The sequence below is a fragment of the Epinephelus fuscoguttatus genome, linkage group LG21 (genome assembly GCF_011397635.1).
Source record: "Epinephelus fuscoguttatus linkage group LG21, E.fuscoguttatus.final_Chr_v1".
NCBI classification, from domain to species: Eukaryota; Metazoa; Chordata; class Actinopteri; order Perciformes; family Serranidae; genus Epinephelus; species Epinephelus fuscoguttatus.
The window spans coordinates 28,700,537-28,720,707 of NC_064772.1; the positions used below are offsets into that span (position 1 = coordinate 28,700,537).

At 43.1% G+C, this 20,171-nt stretch overlaps 2 protein-coding genes across 2 annotated transcripts; one reads left to right on the top strand and one right to left on the bottom strand.

Moving 5' to 3' along the window:
- Positions 1 to 250: 250 nt before the first annotated feature.
- fam168b (family with sequence similarity 168 member B) lies at positions 251 to 8,221 on the bottom strand. The gene is made up of 7 exons (XM_049565294.1): positions 8,101 to 8,221; positions 5,429 to 5,520; positions 4,723 to 4,806; positions 4,330 to 4,472; positions 4,000 to 4,198; positions 2,378 to 2,502; positions 251 to 1,730 (listed from the first exon to the last, which is right to left on the bottom strand). Exons 2-6 carry the CDS (start codon positions 5,496 to 5,498, stop codon positions 2,390 to 2,392), a joined length of 609 nt encoding a protein of 202 aa, XP_049421251.1. The 5' UTR covers positions 5,499 to 5,520; positions 8,101 to 8,221; the 3' UTR covers positions 251 to 1,730; positions 2,378 to 2,389.
- Positions 8,222 to 8,786: 565 nt separating this feature from the next.
- On the top strand, positions 8,787 to 11,573 carry fbxo45 (F-box protein 45). The gene is made up of 3 exons (XM_049565292.1): positions 8,787 to 9,291; positions 10,111 to 10,467; positions 10,566 to 11,573. The coding sequence occupies exons 1-3, from the start codon at positions 8,965 to 8,967 to the stop codon at positions 10,749 to 10,751; spliced, it is 870 nt and encodes a 289-aa protein (XP_049421249.1). The 5' UTR covers positions 8,787 to 8,964; the 3' UTR covers positions 10,752 to 11,573.
- The last annotated feature ends 8,598 nt before the right edge of the window (positions 11,574 to 20,171 follow it).

Genomic DNA, 20,171 nt, shown 5'->3' on the forward strand with positions numbered 1-20,171 from the left:
TGGGACAATATATTTTGAAGGGGAACTACGGCCATGATCAGAAATGATGTTATTTCTATGATCCAAGAAAGTAAAAATCTTTATTACATCTTCCTTGGTTTGAAGAAAGAGGTGTAATTACTTGTGTGAAAATCAGTTTTCTTCAATGCCCAATCTTTTGTGGTCATCAGGCTCTTAACACTTGACAACCATCAGCCAGTGTTCAGGGACAGGAAGTACAAAATGACAACAATAAAATGGAAACACAGACTCTTCTTATATTTGTTTTATTTTTGGTCTTTCTTTAGAATACAAAACAAGAACCAAAATCACAAAAATAACATTTACAAAACAGATTATTTAACTGAGGTGACTGAGGCAACATAGAAAAGCATGTCAGAAACAGTGATACTGGTGTGTTAGCCTGGAACCTCGAAGTAAAACAGCGAGCGATGTAGAAGGTCAGATATCTTTACTGCTTTTGAATTAGTGCCTTTCTTCAGTAGTGCTATACACAAATGGAGTTTAACAATATCATGTTTTCCTAACATGTCCACAGTTAGCAGTGAGTTCATGACGTAGTGCTTTAGACCTACCTAAGGACAAGTTCATTATTGTGAGATGTAGGTCGAATACTCGAGGCGTGTCGCACTATATGGCACCATTCTTAATGGTTTCTATTTCAATCCTCTTCCACACACACACTCACACACACTCACACACACACACACGACACTGGTCCTGCTCATGCACGCTCCTAACTCTTAAATGGGTGTAAATGATTTCCAACAACTTCCTCCAAGAATGAATCTGGAATTACTGAATAGTTTTAACATTGATATCGCCTAAAAAAGCAGGAAACAAAAGGCTGCGTGACACTTTTGGGAAAGCTGATACTCTTTTCCTAAAAGGTCTGACAGAGCAGGAAAAATAAAAACACTGAGAATGATTAAGTGTTGGAATGGCCGTCAGTCAGAGGCACAAACTCATAAGTCCCATCTCTCCTAAAATACAAAAATGGTAAGACGAAATGCAAACACTGCATCACTGAGAGAAAGAATTCAAACCTAGCTCCGATTACCAAAAACACAAAGCAGTGAAGAGAGTACAGTTTGGTCTGCACGTGTGTGTGTGCAGGCATGTTTTTGCATGGATAACATTTCTTGTCTTTTCTTCTTTCACATGTAAGACATGGTCACTGGTGATTCAGCATTGCAGATTATTACTTTGTTTTTTTTTTTTTAAGTTCCTTTGGATGTGTGCCTTTAGTTGAGTTTGCATCTGTCACAGCAGGTAGATTGCGCTAGCATTACTTCATATATCTATATATACACATGCATTCAACATCATATGTATCCCCCGGATTAAAATGAACAACGAAAAAACAGTCCCTAACTCCCTTTTCACCACTTAATTTGAAGCTATAAAAACCTGCATGACAGTCCACAAAGAAAAGTTTGCATGGAGGCATTGCTGTTTGATGTGAGATATGCAGCAGGTTGTAGAGGTGCTGGCGCTGGCGGGTGTGTGACATGGAATGCAGCCTTATTCCATTGAGAGGGGTCATGGGGGATGGGCCTATTCTTCACCCCCTCCTATTCCGAAAATGGGCCTCTTTCTATGTAGTTGGGTTTTAGATTCACATTATGCTGGAAGAAGAGTAACTGGTTGCAGACGCTGGCGGGGCAGGTCTTCACCAAGAGCAATAAACACTGGAGTAGAGTGTGAATGCATATCTACCATCCTCTGACCTGCAGGGAGAACGACACGGAGGAGTGTGAACTCTAAATCTGGTTTAAGGGAAGGTTTCAGATGGAAGAATATAAAGCGAGAGAGGTGACATGTTAAGTGGTAAAAGTCCTTAACCATCTTCAGACTGACCGTGTGTCTCAAATCGCAAACCTCTGTACTGAACACTTCATATTTTTAAGTGCGCTAAGCATGCAAGGCAGTGTGCTACAACAGAGGGCGCTATACATGTTACACTTTTTGCACTAAGAGCCAATACTGTTGTTGAATAGAAGCTGTCAGTGATGTTTGTTGGGTCTGTAATGATTTGGTACCGCAATCCATAATGCGTATAACATTAGCGTTCGCTTGCTAGCTACGCTGTGGCGCAAGTTTAGTTTATGTGTGGGCGGAGATAGCGGCCAAATGTTAGCGATAATGCTCCACTGTCAGTTTACTGTTTAAAAAGAAGACGGCGAAGAAGAAGAGGCGGTTAAAAAAAAGCAGTCGTCACTTACTGTATGTGCAAAACAGCAGTGTGCACTTCTCAACTACACAACCCTGCTGATATTAGTGCCCCACACAAGAAGTACGTAGTGCACAGTGTACTAACGAAGTATGCAATTTGAGACACAATCTGACTCTGCAAATATCAAAGCCTCATACTCACGCTTCCCTCTCTTCACCACTGTGGGGGGACATAGCTGTAGCTGGGTGTGCCAGGAGGTCGATATGTGGGCATCGTGACTTGGTGGGGGGCAACAGACGCTGGTGATGGAGTCGTCAACAAAGTTCCTGAGAAGCAAAGTGACCACAGAGTGAACAAGTGCACACGTATGATACAACAGTCTACTCCTGATGCACCAAATGTTCTGAACCATAAGACTCTCCTCTCACGCAGGTGTGCTAAATAAGGAATCCAACCTGATCAGAAATTGGAGGCATGTGGCCGATTGTTATTAACTTAATGCCTGCTAAACATGATATAAGTGCAGGTGTTGTGTCATGTGTAAATACTCCGACACATGCCTTACAATTAGTGTGATTAGGGCTGGGTAAATGGACGATGGCAGTCAGTCATTAACCACTAAGCCCACTATCTTCATTTAAAAGCCGCCCGTCCATCCTTCCACACAAACATGAGGGCGCAGGTGTGCGGGGGTGCTAACGGCATTCATTGTGTGCTTAAAAAAGTCCCAATTCTGACTTCTCTAACAGATGAACTGCAGGATGCCAGATTGGCGGAGTGGTACCTTTCATAGCGATCAAGTCTGACACTGCTATCGTGCAGTCACTGATGAATATCTGCTAACGTCCTGTGGACTGACTTTTGGTTGTTTCTAATTCCCTGGTGTATAAATATCATGGGTTCCGGCCGACAGTTTATGAAGTGACAGAGCAGCGTCCTGAGTAAGTTATTAATAACGCACAGAAACATTGCATGCAATAGTCCACCTTCCCCTCTCCTCTCTCTGTCAATCTCTTCCTCAAACACATACACGCAAACACACACATGATGTGGCGCTCAGTCCTTGTGACTCTGTCCTGACAGTTGTGTCACTATAGTGAATAAAACAGTTCACAGGTCGGGTTCATGTGGTTGATTTCTATTGTCTTAATTGGGATCAGTGGACCAAATTTAATAAGGCAATCATTAAAACTACTTTAAAATGTCTCCTGTTAGTTTATTCTCTCTTCCCTCATCAAAATGAGGGGGCAGGGGGAGGTAGAGTGTACGGCCTGGTCGGGCGGGGGAGAGTTCAGTCCGTCTATCTGTGCCTCTTTCTTATTTTTCCATCTATCTAACCTTAACTCTTTAGCCCCACTCAGAAACCCCCAGATGGCACTATCACTCCCACTCATAGTCTCAAGTAGGTGCATCAAGGAGTTGTGACATCTGGTCCTAAACTGAACTGAAACAGAATAATCTACATGTGATTATATGTTACTTCTGCTTTTTTAAGTTCCTCAAATTTAAAATGTATGTTTTCCTGCACTGAAGAAACAACGTGCGGACTGAAACCAAGACGTTAGTATTTTCTTGGTAATCATGGCCTCGACCACTGGTGAGATTTTCTCTAACCTAAGAGACGAGCAAAAATAAATTAACAACAGGTTTGTGTGTCACTTCCTGAATGAGACCTAATGTATGACAGGAAGAATGGGGCCCAGATTTACTGAGACTGTAAACACAAACTGGGGATTTAAACCTTCAACACATGGAGACACAACCTCAGATTAAGCATCTCTACAAAATATAGATGCTGATGAATAATACAATACGATGCTCACCAGCTGACATGGCCATAGTGGTGCCGGCTACCATCCCCATGGCGACACTGTTGTGGCGGGGAGGAGGCATAGGCGGGGCATACATGGCTGCAGGCATCCCATTGGGCTGGACCACTGTAGTGTGATGGATAACATGAGGCGGTGCAGCATACAGCGGCTGTGTGTAGTAAGTGCCTTGTTGTTGTGAAGGTATTAGTGCCTGGATCACACAGGAACACATTAAACAGGACTTTATTAAAATGCAGTGACACTTGATCGACACAGATATCACGAGTCTGAAATCTGGACCTTTGATTAGAGCGCCATCCTCTGGCCAACTTAAATAACTACCTGTGCATAGGGGTTCTGTTGGGGGTAGGTGCTCCTGACCGGGTACACAGCAGCAGGGTAGGGGCTGGGTGAGGAGGAGTACGGCGGGACAGTCCCAGTGTTGGGAGAGCAGGACATTTTGAAAGGAGTCCCTGGAGCATAGCCTGGTGGGAGGAAGAACCCTGATGTTAGTTGTGCTGATTATTCAACGTCCAGTCACTTTCAGTCAGTGGGTGTGGATGAAGAAATAAGCAGTGTTGCATATCAGCGGTTACTAACTGCATGTTAGGAAAGATGTGCAGACTGAAACACTGACCTACATACAACCTGTAGAGGTGTTGAAACCCTTGCTACGGCACTAAACTCTCTGCTACCTAATGTCATGCACAGTCAAACACAGTGAAACATCCTTACCACTGGAGAAGGCTGCGTTCGCTCCTGCATAGATGTTAGGAGTGTATGCTGGAGCAGCTGCTGCGTAGCCAACAGGGAATCCAGCTGCCATGACAGAAAAGGGGACAAAAAAATTTCAATTAATTTTCAATTATCTTGATTTCAGGGTCATTTTTGCAGTTTGGATATTTGCCTAAACCAGTGGTTTTCAAACTTTTTGTGGCCAAGGCACACCTGTGTTTATATCGGTGCACAACAGCTTTTATAACGTGTGTTATCCTTATCACAGCATAATAAGAAACTAAAATAAGACAGGTTTTCTTTCTTTTCTTTCAGCGGTAGGTCGTCTTCTCTGGTGCTTTGTCGTAATTTGCTCTGTACAATAAATCGATTCATTGTCCCACTCATGGCTTTCTCCTTTTAAATGTTCTCCTCCTTCACACTGGCTGTCAATCAGGCTTTTGATGTGTCGCACACTTAAAATTCTCACATGCAAATGGAAACAAATGGGTTCCCCGTGAAGATTTTTTTTTAATTAAATTGAATTAAATTAGTTTTTACCTACGGCTTGCCCCTTTATTAGGAAATGGGTGCACACAACATACTGATACAGTCAATTAAAAACACATTTCAGTTGAATACTGCAATAATAATGTGGGGTTATCACAAAATCCCACCACTTGAGAACCACTGGCTTAACCCACTACACATCATCACATGAAATTACCTGGGTAGCCTATACCCTTAGTGTTGGTAAAGGGGACCCCTGTTGGTGCAGGGCTGTACACGGGATTCATAATGGACGTCTATTCACTTATTCTGCAATGAGAAAGCACAGACTGTGTGAATTTAAGAGCATTTAAATGACAAAACAACAAATGAAATTTAAGCAAGATCGTCTGGGACAGATTCATGAGTCAACAGACACCTGTCCACAAACAAAGCATGCTGAGATGTAGGCCTAGATGTTCCCCTGATGCTGCTAATGGCTAAAAATTTTGATTTAATTTTACTTTATAAAGACACATAAAGACAAAAATACAAAACAACACTTAAAATGACTGGTACATATAAGGACAGTGACAAATAATGCATCACTGACATTTCAGTAACCAGAATGACAACAGAACCACCTCACAACAGATTTCTTCATCTCTCTAGTGCTGTCCACACACACTCATAACTTGCATTACAACATGTTGTGGAAGCGGTTAATATGCATAACTTAACATGAGCCGAGACCTCTGCACCACTTTCAGTTTTAGTTTTAAATTTCTCTCCATGTCTCAAGTGAGTATGAGCACTCACTGTTTTTCTGTGTGTGTTTCCACTCACCTTTCATTGTAATTTATCTGTAATCCTGCTCTGTGCGACATATAGAAAAGCTGTAATATACTCAGTGTAGACATTTCTTGTAAAAATAATAATAATACATGTATTTATATCCTCCTGAGACCCTCATATGAGGACATCACATTTTGGGTTTACTTGACCTTATACTTCATTCTGCTTCACTTAGACCTGTAGGAAAATATCTTATATATGTAAAAACATATTTTAAAGCACTGTATGACTTCCTATAACCTTAAAGTAAACCCTCAGGCGGCCATTTCTGACCTGACACAGTAAGAATAGTCATGTACAGCTGATATGAGTGTCCCTGCAGGGCTTCTGTAGCCTATGTCCTCCTAAGGCCATGTGTCCTCATATGACAACGTCACATTTTGGGTTTACTTGACCTTATACTTCATTCTACTTAACTTAGATCTGTTGTCCTCGTTCATGGACACTTTTTGTGCCATCTAGTGGTAGTAAGAGCACACTACACTAATCCATGTAAAAACAAGATGGTAGCCATCTTTATCAAGTCAGTCTGCAGCTGATCCTGACACAAAAGTGGACAAAACCTGATCACATTTAATGGTTGAAACTTGTTTATTCATGATGAATAATGTTTGTAGTTTGACATGGCAACAAATTTGACCAATTCTAGCAACAGTAACAAGATAAGACACTGTTATGACTTTATTATGATTGACAATCTTTAGTTTTTTATACTTATCAGGTCCTACTGATCTCAAACAGCTAGGGGAAATTAAAAATGCACACCAAACAAAAGCTCAGGTCGCAGAAGGATACCGCACTTTTCAAAACAGATGTTACAAAGTGCTTCACAAGATGATAAATGAGATATCTGCAAATAGTAAAGAGGTAAAACAAGGTGATAAAAACAAATAAATGTGTATAAATATGTGCATGCATCCACACAAATGGGCAGATACATCAATACACCCATATGCACACATGCTCTGTGCACAAGCTTTAGCACACACATGCACAAAACACATACAGACACTTCACATTCGGCCTTATAGGAGTGCAATTCTAAAAAAAAAAAATGTATTTCTAAATGTTCTTTAAAGTGGATCATTAAAAAAGTGTCCTAAACATTTTGTGTTGCAGCAGAGGCAGCCTTGGTTTCTGCTCCTCATGATGCTCATTAGCAGTGTTTTCTTTTCGGGCACAGCCATGTCTCTGTGCTGCCCTCTAGCGGCGGTCCCAAAACCATTACATCACTACACAAGTGCTGATTCAAGGACAATTTAAACATTGAAGCAAAGGCACTACTCTAACAGCCTACGTCATTTGGTATTGAAGTGAAGCTAAAACAAGGGCACCACTATTTCTAGAGAGCAGAGTGTTTGCATCTCATGCTGTTAAAGAGGAAGTAACGTTACTACAAACATAAATATATATTATTGTGTGTTTTTATGGAAACCACACAGTAAAATATCTCCTGACTGTCTTTAATAAATCGTCATTATCTCGTTTTTTGAATTAGAAATGCACCAAAACTGTAAGCAGCAATAATTCAGCTTTATTAAAAGATTTATTAAATGATTTTCTTCTTACACTAAAACATCCAGTTTACACAATATGTCATGTTTGCTCAGGGGTTTGCATGTCAGCTTGTTTCCAGTAGGCCTTCACTATAAATAGGTATTCGCACATTTCCAGGTGACGTTAGACATGTTGCCTGCAAAAATAAAGATGGCAACCTTAAAGTAGAAGAATTCCGAAAGGTGAACGCAGCGGGTGCTTTGTTATAGTCAGCTAGCATAGCTCCCGAGCATCACCAGCTGCACACCCCGCCGCTAGCTGAGCATGTTTTCCATTTGCAGGTCGGTCCCGATGCAGACTGACCTGCTAATCACCTGTCTGACCGAGTGAAACCACCGGACTGTCCCCGGACAGCAGCCAGATGGGGGCAGCTTGTCAACAGGCCGCATAGCACAGGAGGCAGACAGCCAGACAGCTGTGCTCTGCAGTGACGCCTGTCCCGACACTGAACACAACACACACGTCTCCTTAGCTCAGTAACAAGCGACGACAACTTACTGTTCACTGTCCTGACCGTGTCTTAGTCCCCTCCGCTGGTCTTCTGGTGGAAAATGTATTTAAGCTAGCTGGTGTTTTGCTCCCAGATGCTTTGCTGAACTCTTTTGAGCAACCGCGTCACTTCCGGGTAGCGTCACGTGATCGCGTGTAAAAAAAAAAATAAAATAAAATATTTTTTTCTTTAATGGCTACTTTTTCCTGAAAAATATACGGTAACGAGTATTTTTTTTCGTCTGAACACATCAAAGAATTTTCCCTGATTTTTTAAACACAAGAACGATTTCTAACACGATTAAAAAATGAAACTGAAATAACAAAAATTGTCAGATAAAATTATTTACTCGTAAACACTGCCATTATTATTTCATAATGTATTATATATTTATTTTTAGGCTGTTTTTCTTCACCACAGAGTTGCTACAGTTTGACATTACAACAATGTAAGGTTAAATATCCTACACTGCAACATCCGTGAGCTCATTATTATGTCTGGCCTGCGGTCCTTGCAGGCAAAAAAAAATATTTAAATTTAGCAAGGGCTTCCGTTTATCTAACAACGTATAAATACGTAATTCAGCTAATGTAGCTTTACACCTAATTTAAACAATGCTTATGCAAATTAGTTTCTGAGTTAATTCAACAGCAATACAATAAGTGTCTTTGCTCTTCCAGGACCTTGACGCATCGTTTCCATTCAGCCATTGAACTGGGAAGAGTAGGGTCCATACTGTTGTGGTTTTACTGCGACCTATATGTTGACTTTACAGGTAAAATGTCGCTATTGAACTTATATTAGGAACCATTCTGCGGTGTAAGGTGAAACTATTCGCTCGACTGGTGTCGTTGGTGAGGTGTAGGGGCATAATGTCTGGAGCGGCCGGTGGAGGAGGAGGCTCCTCCTGTCAGGGTGCAGCAGCGGCAGCCAGTTGCAGCTCCGCCGGCTCACCCTACGCTGCTGCAGCCGGGGGAGGCGTAGGAGTGGCCGGGAGGCTGCCAGCTCGGGTCCTGGAGCATGTTTTTTCATATTTGGAGCTCTCCGACTTAATGCGTTGTGCATTGGTGTGCTGGCACTGGAACAATATCCTGGCGGATGAAAACAGCGAGGTGTGGCGCAGCCTCTGCAGCCGGACTTTGAGCGATGAAGCTCTGCGTTCTGACATCCTGTGCAACCTGCCCACCTACAGAGGAAAAGTAGGTCTATCAACATACCGATGTTGTCTCGGGGTTGGGAGAACTGTGATTAATGACGAACCCCCTTGAAAAATCTGGCTGTTACAGTGCTACCTTTGTTCTGCAATCACCTTCGCGTGACGTGACTGATAGTGTGGTAAACAGCTCACTGTCTTCAGGGTGAATCCATAAGCTGCAGTGCTACATGCCAGAATAGCTCAGAGATGCATAGAATATCATTTGCAAACAAAAAACAAGTCATGTACAAAGTAAATGCGCATGTTTGCTGAAGCCCAAATTAAATTGGTAGATTTTGAAATGGGGTTTGGTGTAAGGATTTAGCAGGGTGAAAGGTGTTGTTTAATTGCCATTAATTCACACTACGTCATGGAAGTCAACTTTATTACAGAGGTTACTATTAGTGTTTATTATTGCATAACTGGGGGAATGAATGGAACTGCCTGTAGGAAGATCTTAAATCATTTATCTCAAGAAGCCATAATCATATACTTACAAAACTACTTCTGAAAGACCTTATAGAAGCTCTGAGCTCCAGAGACCTGATTGGTGCAACACATTCAGTCCTGCATGGTAGAAAAGCCAAAGTTCATGACCCTTTCTCACCTTGTTTACACATCTATATATAGGATATGTTTCCCAGATCTTTAGAGTTCACCAACAACTACAGTTGGAGGGCTTTCCTTTTAACTCGACAGCAGCACCCAGCACTACCAAAATATGATTTTATTTTATGTTTTTGCACTGTTATATATAATTTAACAGCAGCATCTTTCATACCCAAATGTCTGTTCACTGTCCCTGTCCGATCTCCCTCTGCAGCTCAAGGCCTTTCAACACGCTCTGAGCTCCCACGACTGCTCCCGCAACGTTTACGTGAAGAAGAACGGCTTCACCCTGCACCGCAACCCCATCGCCCAGAGCACGGACGGGGCACGTGGAAAGATCGGCTTTTCGGAAGGGAGGCATGCCTGGGAGATCTGGTGGGAAGGCCCTCTGGGCACCGTGGCGGTAATAGGCCTCGCCACAAAGCGGGCGTCCATGCAGTGCCAGGGCTACGTGGCCCTGCTGGGTAGCGATGACCAGAGTTGGGGCTGGAACCTGGTCGACAACAACCTGCTTCATAACGGGGAGGTCAGTGGGAATTTCCCACAGTGTAACAATGCGCCAAAATATCAGGTAGGAGCTGGAGCCACACGTGTGTGTACCTTCATCAGATTTTGAGCAATCCAAAAATAATGTGTGGAGTTAATGAATGTACGTTTGTGTGTCCACAGATCGGGGAGAGAATACGTGTGATTCTAGACATGGATGACAAGACGTTAGCATTTGAAAGGGGTTTTGAGTTTCTTGGAATAGCGTTTCGTGGACTGCCCAAAGCTTGCCTGTTCCCCGCTGTCTCCGCAGTGTACGGCAACACTGAAGTCACCATGGTGTACCTGGGGAAACCTCTAGATGGCTAGAAACAAAGTTACTCGTGCCACCATTAAATCCAACAGGCTAGTGGAATGTTCAGGACTTTTTCTGTCAACAGACTGCCAACTCTGTTCGGAGTCCAGGGGTTCATGTTCCTTCCAAGCCGAATAACTGTTCACACACACAAACAGAACTGTTCGCATTTCTACTACAGCCCATCATAAGGAGTCAGTTTTTAGACTGGACAAACTACAGGGAAAAGGAATGTGCCCAGTCCGTTTCTGTATCATCGTGGAAGTGTCCACTTTTACAATTTAGCTGCTGGACTGTTTTATTTACAGGATAGGGGAACGTTATTTAATGTCATGGGATTCAGGCTCACAGCGCCGAACGTTCACTTGAGATTTTATGTCTGCTTAAACGAGGCCAAAACTGTTCTTAACTGTGGCAAATACTTTAAGACGTAATTTAACAAGTGAAACAGTAGTTGTCATCGATAGTTATCTGTTGTACTGTTTGAATTAACTGAAACAGCTCATTGTGAATTAGCACAGTTTAACTATGATCAACGACTGGATTATTATTATGGTTATATGCCAAATCAATGTGAGCTGATGTTAATATTTTGCTTTAGGCAAACACAGAGGACGTGCGGACCAGGCGCATGCATGTGCATGGATACTGGGGTATGGACCGTAACACCTGACCTTTTAATATACCTGTCCAGTAATGGTGGAAACTATACCTGTATCATGTTAATGTGTGTCCTCGTTAATGTGCTACCGTAGTATTACACACTATTTATTTTTTGTTTTATCTATGGTACTAGAGATTCTGTATAAGGCCTGAAAATAAAGTCTACATGGTGCCACTCTTACAGTAAATATGGTTTGATGTTTGCCTCATGCACAGCGGTCCAATAACACCATGTGTTTCCAGCCAGAATGCTGCAAGATGATTTTAAGTAAAGCTCTGGATCACGTAGATGCTTGAACCCAAATCTAGATCTCTAAAATGTATGATTTTGAATTTATCACATGAGCTGGAGTTGTCCCTTGTCACCGATCCTGTTTGTTATATTCATGGACAGGATCTCGAGGTGCAGCCGGGGGGAGGAAGGGGTCTAGTTTGTGGACCTCAGAATTGCATCTGCTTTTTTGCAGATGATGTGGTTCTGTTAGCTTCATCACACCATGACCTTCAGTCGGCACTGTGGCTGTTTGCAGCCAAGTGTGAAGAGGTCAGGATGAGAGTCAGCACCTCCAAGTCTGAGGCCATGGTTCTCTGCTGGAAAGTGGTGGATTGCCCCCTCTGGGTTGGGAGTGAGTTACTGCCCTAAGCGAAGGAATTCTTGGGGTATCTCGGAGTCTTGTTCACGAGTGAAGGTAGAATGGAGCGTGAGATGGATCGGCAGTTTGGTTCGGTGTCTGCAGTGATGCGGGTGCTGCGCTGGACCATTGTGGTGAAGAGGGAGCTGAGCCAGAAGGCGAAGCTTTCGATTTACTGGTCCATCTGCGTCCCAACCCTCACCTATGGTCATGAGCTCTGGGTAGTGACCAAAAGAATGAGATTGCAGATACAAGCGGCCGAAATGAGTTTCCTCTGTGGGGTGGCTGGGCTCAGCCTTAGAGATAGGTGAGGAGTTCAGACATCTAGAGGGAGCTCTGAGTAGAGCCACTGCGCCTTAGCGTCGAAAGAGGTCAGTTGAGGTTGTTCAGGCATCTGATCGGGATACCTCCTGGGCGCCTCCTGTTTGAGGTGTTTCGGGCACGTCCCACTGGTAGGAGGCCCCGGGCCAGACCCAGAACATGCTGGAAGGATTGCATATCTCATCTGGCCTGGGAACACCTTGGGGTCCCCCAGGAGGAGCTGGAAAGCGTTGCTGGGGAGAGAGATGTCTGGGGTGCTTTGCTTGGCCTGCTGCCCCCACGACCTGGCCCAGAGAAGCAGATGAAAACGGATGGATGAACATGAGCTGATGTATAAATGGTTCCTCAAGCTGGAAACAGGGCTGTTTTTCTTAGTTTGGGAGATCCAGTACCTGTTATATCACAGGACAGCAGATACTTGTGTATAAATGCAGTAGCGGTTGTAAGCTATTGGTCTGTGTAGAAAGTTAAGAATGCAAAAGACACATCCAAAATACAAGAGTAACCATGCATTATATAAACTGTTATTTTTAATGAGGTGTAAATGAAGTGAACAATAACATACGCAGTTCATAGTGTACTCCACATAAAGTGACTGCATGAAAAGCAAAGCAAATCAAGGCTTTCCTTTCAGCTTTAAATAGCTGAGCTGTGTGTATTCACTACGTGAGGATCAGAGCTGTACTACTTAAAAAGAATCAGTGTTCAGCAGTCATCTCTTCCTGGATCAATAAAAGTGTAGAAATGGAAGTATATTTCAGTTACAGCTTCAAACATCAGCTATTAAGGGGCACAATAAAACCACTCTGAGACTGATGGCATTTCTATTTTAGAAATTAGAGAACAGGAAGTTAAAAGGCTACACATAAGGTTTGACTCTGCAGTCATTTTGAATCACTAGATTAATATTCTGGTCTACCACATATTAGTCTCTAAGTGTTTTCAAAGGTTCTGTGCATGATATTAAGAACATTAATGAAGCAGTGGCTTTTTGCTATGTAAAGATACAGCGCAGTGAAGGCGTCCTGAGCAGAGAATGAAGTCATACTTCCTCCATGTGTTTTGTAATCTGAGTTCTGTTTTTTTGTTGTGCACAGGTTTGATTGTAGTCTACTGTAAATGCACACGGTTAGCAGCGTGGCTAAAGGAGTAGCAACTTTGGTGAGCCCCTGACATTCTGCTGGCGCCATCATGAGGTTGAAATTTTTACTTTTCAGCAAAAGATATGACAGTTGTTGGAAAGATTTCCATGACCGTTGGTACACATGTGACCCCATGGCACTATCAACAGGTCAAAATGTGCCTAGTACTCTAGTTTATGACCAAATACTTTCAAAACCTCCGCCATTCCCATCAGCCTCAGCTGTACTTTCTGTTAAGCACTTAATAGCAACTGTCAGCACGCTAACCAATAGATGGCGAACATGGTAAACATACTTGCTGAGCATCAGCATGTCATGTCACTGTGAGCATGTGCCTAAATCCAACCTCACAGAGCCGCTGGCATAGCTGTGACTCAGTCCTGTTTATCTCGAGTAGATCACATGAGGCCAGAAACAGCAGTGAGTCACATTGAACTGAATACCAATTAGCAATGTCTAACAGCTTTGATCTGACTATCACCATTTGAATGAGTGAGTGAGAGGCCTGATTATCGCTGCCTGAACTGCTGCTGGAGGATCCTGAATGCTACGAAACTGTGTACAATTACAGGAAAAGGCTTCCAAAATGATAACAATATATGCCAAAAGTCAGGAACAAGACTAACTGAAAGGTTGCATCAGGACATTTCCTTTACGAAGTATGGCCTAAAAATAATCTGAATCAACACCTCTGACACCGAGGATTCAGACAACACGTTCAGCTCAGCCCTCATGTGAATGTTTTATAAAGGTAGTGCAACAGAGATTCAATGTTATGTATATTCACATAAATCAGCTTTTTACTTTTGCCGTTGTTGACTGTTGAACATCTGGTACGTCTGTTCTGCGAAGAATCCCTCAGTGCACAGGAAGAGATTTCATGCAACACTTTGTTTTGAAATGTACAGAGCCAAATCATTATGACTCACAAATGTGGATTAAATGTGCACCACCACCCACAGACGCTCAACCTTCATCAACAGGATATAAAAGGAAAAGACATCACAGAAGTGGACATACTGTTCTGCAGCGGTGTGTTCTCGCAGGATTACCACTTCAATAAATGATTGATTGAATTTGTGCTGCCAATGCTGAGAGCTTGGCTGCTGTGGTATGTCTGTTTGTCCCTTTCACTTTGAATCTCCCTGAGTGTGAGCGTCTCCTGATGCAGAGCAGTCTCTCTGGTTTCCTGTCACTCTGTCCTGTTCTGACCCTGGATGTCTGTCAGCCAGACTGTCTGTCTATCAATGTCATTCGGTCCATCGGTAAACACTTTAACTGCCTGTCTGTCACTCTTCCTCTCCTCCTGGCTGCAGTGTCTGTTGACTTGCATACCTATCTAACAAAGTAAATGCGAAGTTTGGCACCTCTAATTACAGACACCATGGCTGGGTATTATCTGAAATTCCTGCAGTTGTTGTATTTTAATATCCATCCATCCATCCATCCATTTTCATCTGCTTATCCAGGCCTGGTCGTGGGGGCAGCAGGCCAAGCAAAGCACCCCAGACGTCCCTTTCCCCAGCAACACTTTCCAGCTCCTCCTGGGGGACCCCAGGGCATTTCCAGGCCAGATAAGATATGTAATCCCTCCAGCATGTTCTGGGTCTGCCCCGGGGCCTCCTACCAGTGGACGTACCCAGAACACCTCTAACAAGAGGTGCCCAGAACGCATCCTGATCAGCTGCCCAAACCACCTCAACCTGACCCCTTTCAACAAGAAGGAGCAACGGCTCTACTCCAAGCTCCCTCCGGATGTCCGAGCTCCTCACCCTATCTCTAAGGCTGAGCCCAGCCACCCCACAGAGGAAACTCATTTCGGCTGCTTGTATCCCCGATCTCATTCTTTCGGTCACTACCCAGAGCCCATCACCATAGGTGAGGGTTGGGACGTAGATGGACCAGTACATTGAAAGCTTCGCCTTCTAGCTCAGCTCCCTCTTCACCACAACAGTCTGCTGCAGTGCCTGCATCACTGCAGAGGTAGCACCATCCACCGATCCATCTCATGCTCCATTCTACCCTCATTCGTGAACAAGACCCCGAGATACTTGAACTCCTTCGCTCGAGGCAGTAACTCTCTCCCAACCCAGAAGGGATAATCCACCATTTAATTTTTTATCTGTACTTCCATATGACAAGAACACGCCTTTTTAATACCACCCCGAGATGACTATGATCTCATGGGCTACACTTGCAGTCCTAGTTTTAAATGTGCAATATATCCTGTTTCCACAAGAGTGCAGTAATCCTCTTGTGCTTGCAAATATCTCAAAGCATCTTTATCTCATTTTTTACCACGAATCAAGCAGGTTTTTGTAAGTCTATCATTAACCTTCAGCAGTGAAGTGAAATCTGTGGTTAAACAACAGCTTGAAATATTTAAAACAAATTATGTATGCTTGAAAGATATTCAGGAAGGGAAGATAGAAATGATCTGCTGAGGAGACTACTGTTGAGAATACAGGTAAAGACATAGTTTTTACAGCAAAAAAATTAACTCGAGACACTGACAATCCTCAATATTCTTATATCTTCGTATTTCACAAGTGTTAGCATTTGCTGCTGTGGTGTTTCTTTTATACTGCAGGGTGTGAATGCCCACATCCCCCTTCGCCCATGGGACTTTACACCCCAACTGCCACATCACCTCCTCAGCTTTCAAAAATAGGCTACCAATTTTCATATGACAGCGTGTCTTAATATGTACCGAAACTAACAGATAAATAGATTCCACACTTGTGCCCACACATGTTGTCACCACAAGTCCAGTATGTGAGCTGTTTTCCATCTGTCAGAGAATAAGAATAACACAAGCGACAGTGCGTGCTGAGCTGCAACTGGAAGTGAACATGATGATTTATACAGCTATGTCACACGTGTCAAGTTACACCCAAAGCCACTAACAGTGACCTCGCTGGGGTAACGCTGGAGAACAGGTCACTTATACAGCTGAAATATGAAGCACTGTATCTCCACAGTGAATTTGTTTGTTATTAACAAGTCAAGAAACAACCTGAGGTGTAAGGTTAGGGATTTACGGTAATTTAGCTGCTTAAAAGGTTTTTCAATTTCATCATTCATGCAGCGTGGGTGAGAATTAACTGTGTTTCTGTTTGTGCTGTGTTTCGTAGCATGTTACCACTACCTGTCACTCAGTGAAATAGTGTGAAACTTTTGTTGAGGTTTAACTTTTAGTGGTCTACCTAGACCCTGTTCTCAGACCTGACTGCCCATGCGTCGCTGCAATGATAGACAGCACTCGACATCTGAACAATCAGAGGGGTGCGCCAGCAGGCACTTGCAGAACTGCAGCAGGTGAAGAGTTGTCGACATGTTGTCCAAAAGAGCCTCAGGAGTATGTGCCGGGACGGGAGGGCGGGCGGGCTCCACAGAGGGGGAGACCCGAGCCGCGGGGGTGTGTGCGGGGCCGGGAGGTCGGATGCTCCCAGAGAGGGGAGAGGGAGAAATATAGCTAAATAAGATGAAAATAGAAAAGAATGTCTCTGTATTTTATTTCTGTTTTCAGTGTTTAATTAAGGTGAGAGAGGGGGAGGGCTGAGGGAGATCGGACGCCTCCAGAGAGGGGAGAGGGAGAAATATAACAAAATAAGATTAAATAGGAAAAACCTGTCTCCCTCTTTTATTTTATTTTCAGTGTTTAATCAAGGGTGGGGGATTGAGGTGGTGGAAGTTACTTTCTTTTGATGAGTAATTGATGGCTATTTGTGACTCAGATTTGTTTATTTATTTATTTCAGTTTGAAGTTATTTTTATTTAATATTTATTTATTTATTTATTTATTTAATTCATTCATCTTCTAACCGCTTCATCCTCTTGAGGGTCGCGGGGGGGCTGGAGCCTATCCCAGCTGACATCGGGCGAGAGGCAGGGTACACCCTGGACAGGTCGCCAGACTATCGCAGGGCTGACACATAGAGACAAACAACTATTCACGCTCACATTCACACCTATGGACAATTTAGAGTTACCAGTTAACCTAGTCCCCAATCTGCATGTCTTTGGACTGTGGGAGGAAGCTGGAGTGCCCGGAGAGAACCTACGCTGACACGGGGAGAACATGCAAACTCCGCACAGAAGGGCTCCCACGCCCGGGTTCAAACCGGCAACCCTCTTGCTGTGAGGCGAGAGTGCTAACCAACACACCACCGTGCCGCCCTTATTTATTTCAGGTTGAAGTTATTTTTATTAAATATTTATTTATTTATTTCAGGTTAAATTTTTTATTTTATTTGACTCACACAGCCAAACTACTGCATCTACAGTACATTTGTTATTGCCAGTAAAGGTTGTCAAGTTAAATGGCAAGTTGTTGTACGGTCATTTTGTACCTATGATACATTTGGGATGGGGGCCTCCAAATAAAATTTCGCTTAGGGCCCCAATTTGGTCAGGGGCAGCCCTGTGCCCTGGGTATTTCAAAATAAAGGCGTATCTTAACGATGACAATATGTGTCAGCGTTTTCACTTTGCATCCATGATATCGGATCGTTGATTTATTGATCCACATTGATGTATCGTTACACCCCTGGAACATCCAACACTCCTGCATCAGTCTCTTACCATCTAACATCTTTTTTTAGTGCTTTCATCTTGGTTTATATCTTGAAACTCCTCACTTTCCACAAAATGAATCCATTTCCACCGTGGTGTGGTTCGACTCTTCACCTGTAATAAGATTGTTATTTCAAAAACAGTAACCTCACTTTGAAGAGATCAGACCTTGAGAGAGCTGATTGGAACTGGTTTGTCCATATAATCTAATTGTTTGGACACCCATCTAAACCCAATATTTACTGGTGAAATCATACTGAAATTATACTGTTTATACCGGACAACAAAACCAGACACCACAGCTGCTGTTTGTAGTATGTGTATTGACTTTTGGACACCAGATGCTAAGTACAACTCTTGACTGCATTTTCACTGCCAGCAGCTCTACAAACTCTCTGGTAATACTACCAGGGAATTCTTGTGTGATTTAATCAAGTCCTACAAATAAACTCACATCTTCAACAAAATATTAAAGGCAAAACATACTCGTATGTGCCTTTAATGCATCAGTCACTTTACCAAATTACCCTCAACAGTAATTCAAAGGCTCAAAATGATTGAATCTTCAATATATACTGGTCATATTTGTGATGCCCCACTGTTGAAGAAATTATTAATAGTGTGACATTAAAATGGACAGACAGAAGTCTGGTGTGGTCATTAATCAAAATATGAGTTTATTAATACAAGCACCTGGAGAGAGGGCACCAGGGTTTGTGTCTCAGCTGCTGAGTTCAGGGTGACAATAAGAGCAAGGTCACAAGTAGCAAAAGAGAGCACATACCAGAACTGAAACTTTCTCTCACAATGTGCAACAGCAAGAAAAAAAAAAAAAAAAAAAAAGCTCCAAAGCACGACAAGAGGTCAAAATTTCAGTCGACAGACGACATGCATGCAACAATGGTCCCCGACCAGCCACAAACCACAGACACTGAGGTCCCTGGTTGGCACGTTTGACTTGATGAACGTAGCCTCAGTGATGTCACCCACTGGTTTGCGGACTGTCATTTTAAAGCCTTGAGTTTCGCATTTTGGTCGCCTTCTTGGTTTTTTGAAGCCAGAAGTTAAAATATTTGGATGAGAGGGTGGAGCTAACCGTAACGCTAGTTGCTAGCTTACTTAGCACGTTAGCATGTTTAGCTGTGATCAGGCCTGAGGTCAGGGGTGGTCAAAGGGTACAGATGGACCCGGCCCAAGACAAAGGGGGGGTCAATGAAAAGGTCTCTGGCTGACCCTTAAATGACTGACTCTTAACACTGACAGTACAAGTTATATGTATTTACGTTATGTATAAATGTATTTTTTATAGTGATTTCACCCCCAACACCCCAAATCCCATGCCCACTTTTGAAAATGTTCTCCCCTACCCATCTTTCCGAACAGATGGTCTGACTGTGATAATACTTATGCTAATGCTAATTTTGGGTAGCAAAAAACAGACTTAAAACCATGCAAATAAAATGTCGCCCACTTAGAAAAACTGAACTTCCGATGTCTTGGAGGGTCTTTTAGTACAACCAAACACTGGACAAGACATTAATTAACTTGAAAAAACACTGAAATACTGACAGCTACGTCTGTGCCTACACTCTGTGAATCCGGGGTTATTCCATGGGTGCCCGGTCTCACTTCGAAGTCGCCGAAATCTGGCGCTTGGGCAGTGACTTGCGGCGATAGAAACCAACAAAAAAGGTATCCTGTTATAGTTTAATGATGCTTGGCGGCATCAGGGGGAAACACAGCAGGACAAGGATGAAGGTTAAGGAGGCGAACAGTCTCGCCACCAGACAATCAGAGATCTCCGCCTTCTGATAGTCTGGGGACACTCCTTTCTAAAGTGTGTTTAACACACCGGCGAAAACGGCCGGCAACAAAGCAACGCCTCTTGCATTTTTGAAAAGGACACGCCTTGTCAGAAATGTGCGCTCCCCCTTTTCTCGTCCGCAAGGAAACAAACACACAGAGAGCTTGAAAATGGATGCCGAGAGATTTAACCCCGTTTTATCAAACGTGTGCTCATCCGTGAAAAAAATATTTTTTCCAGCGGATGTCTTAGTTACATCATGATTGAGCAAACTGGTAGTTTCATGTCGTATCCGAC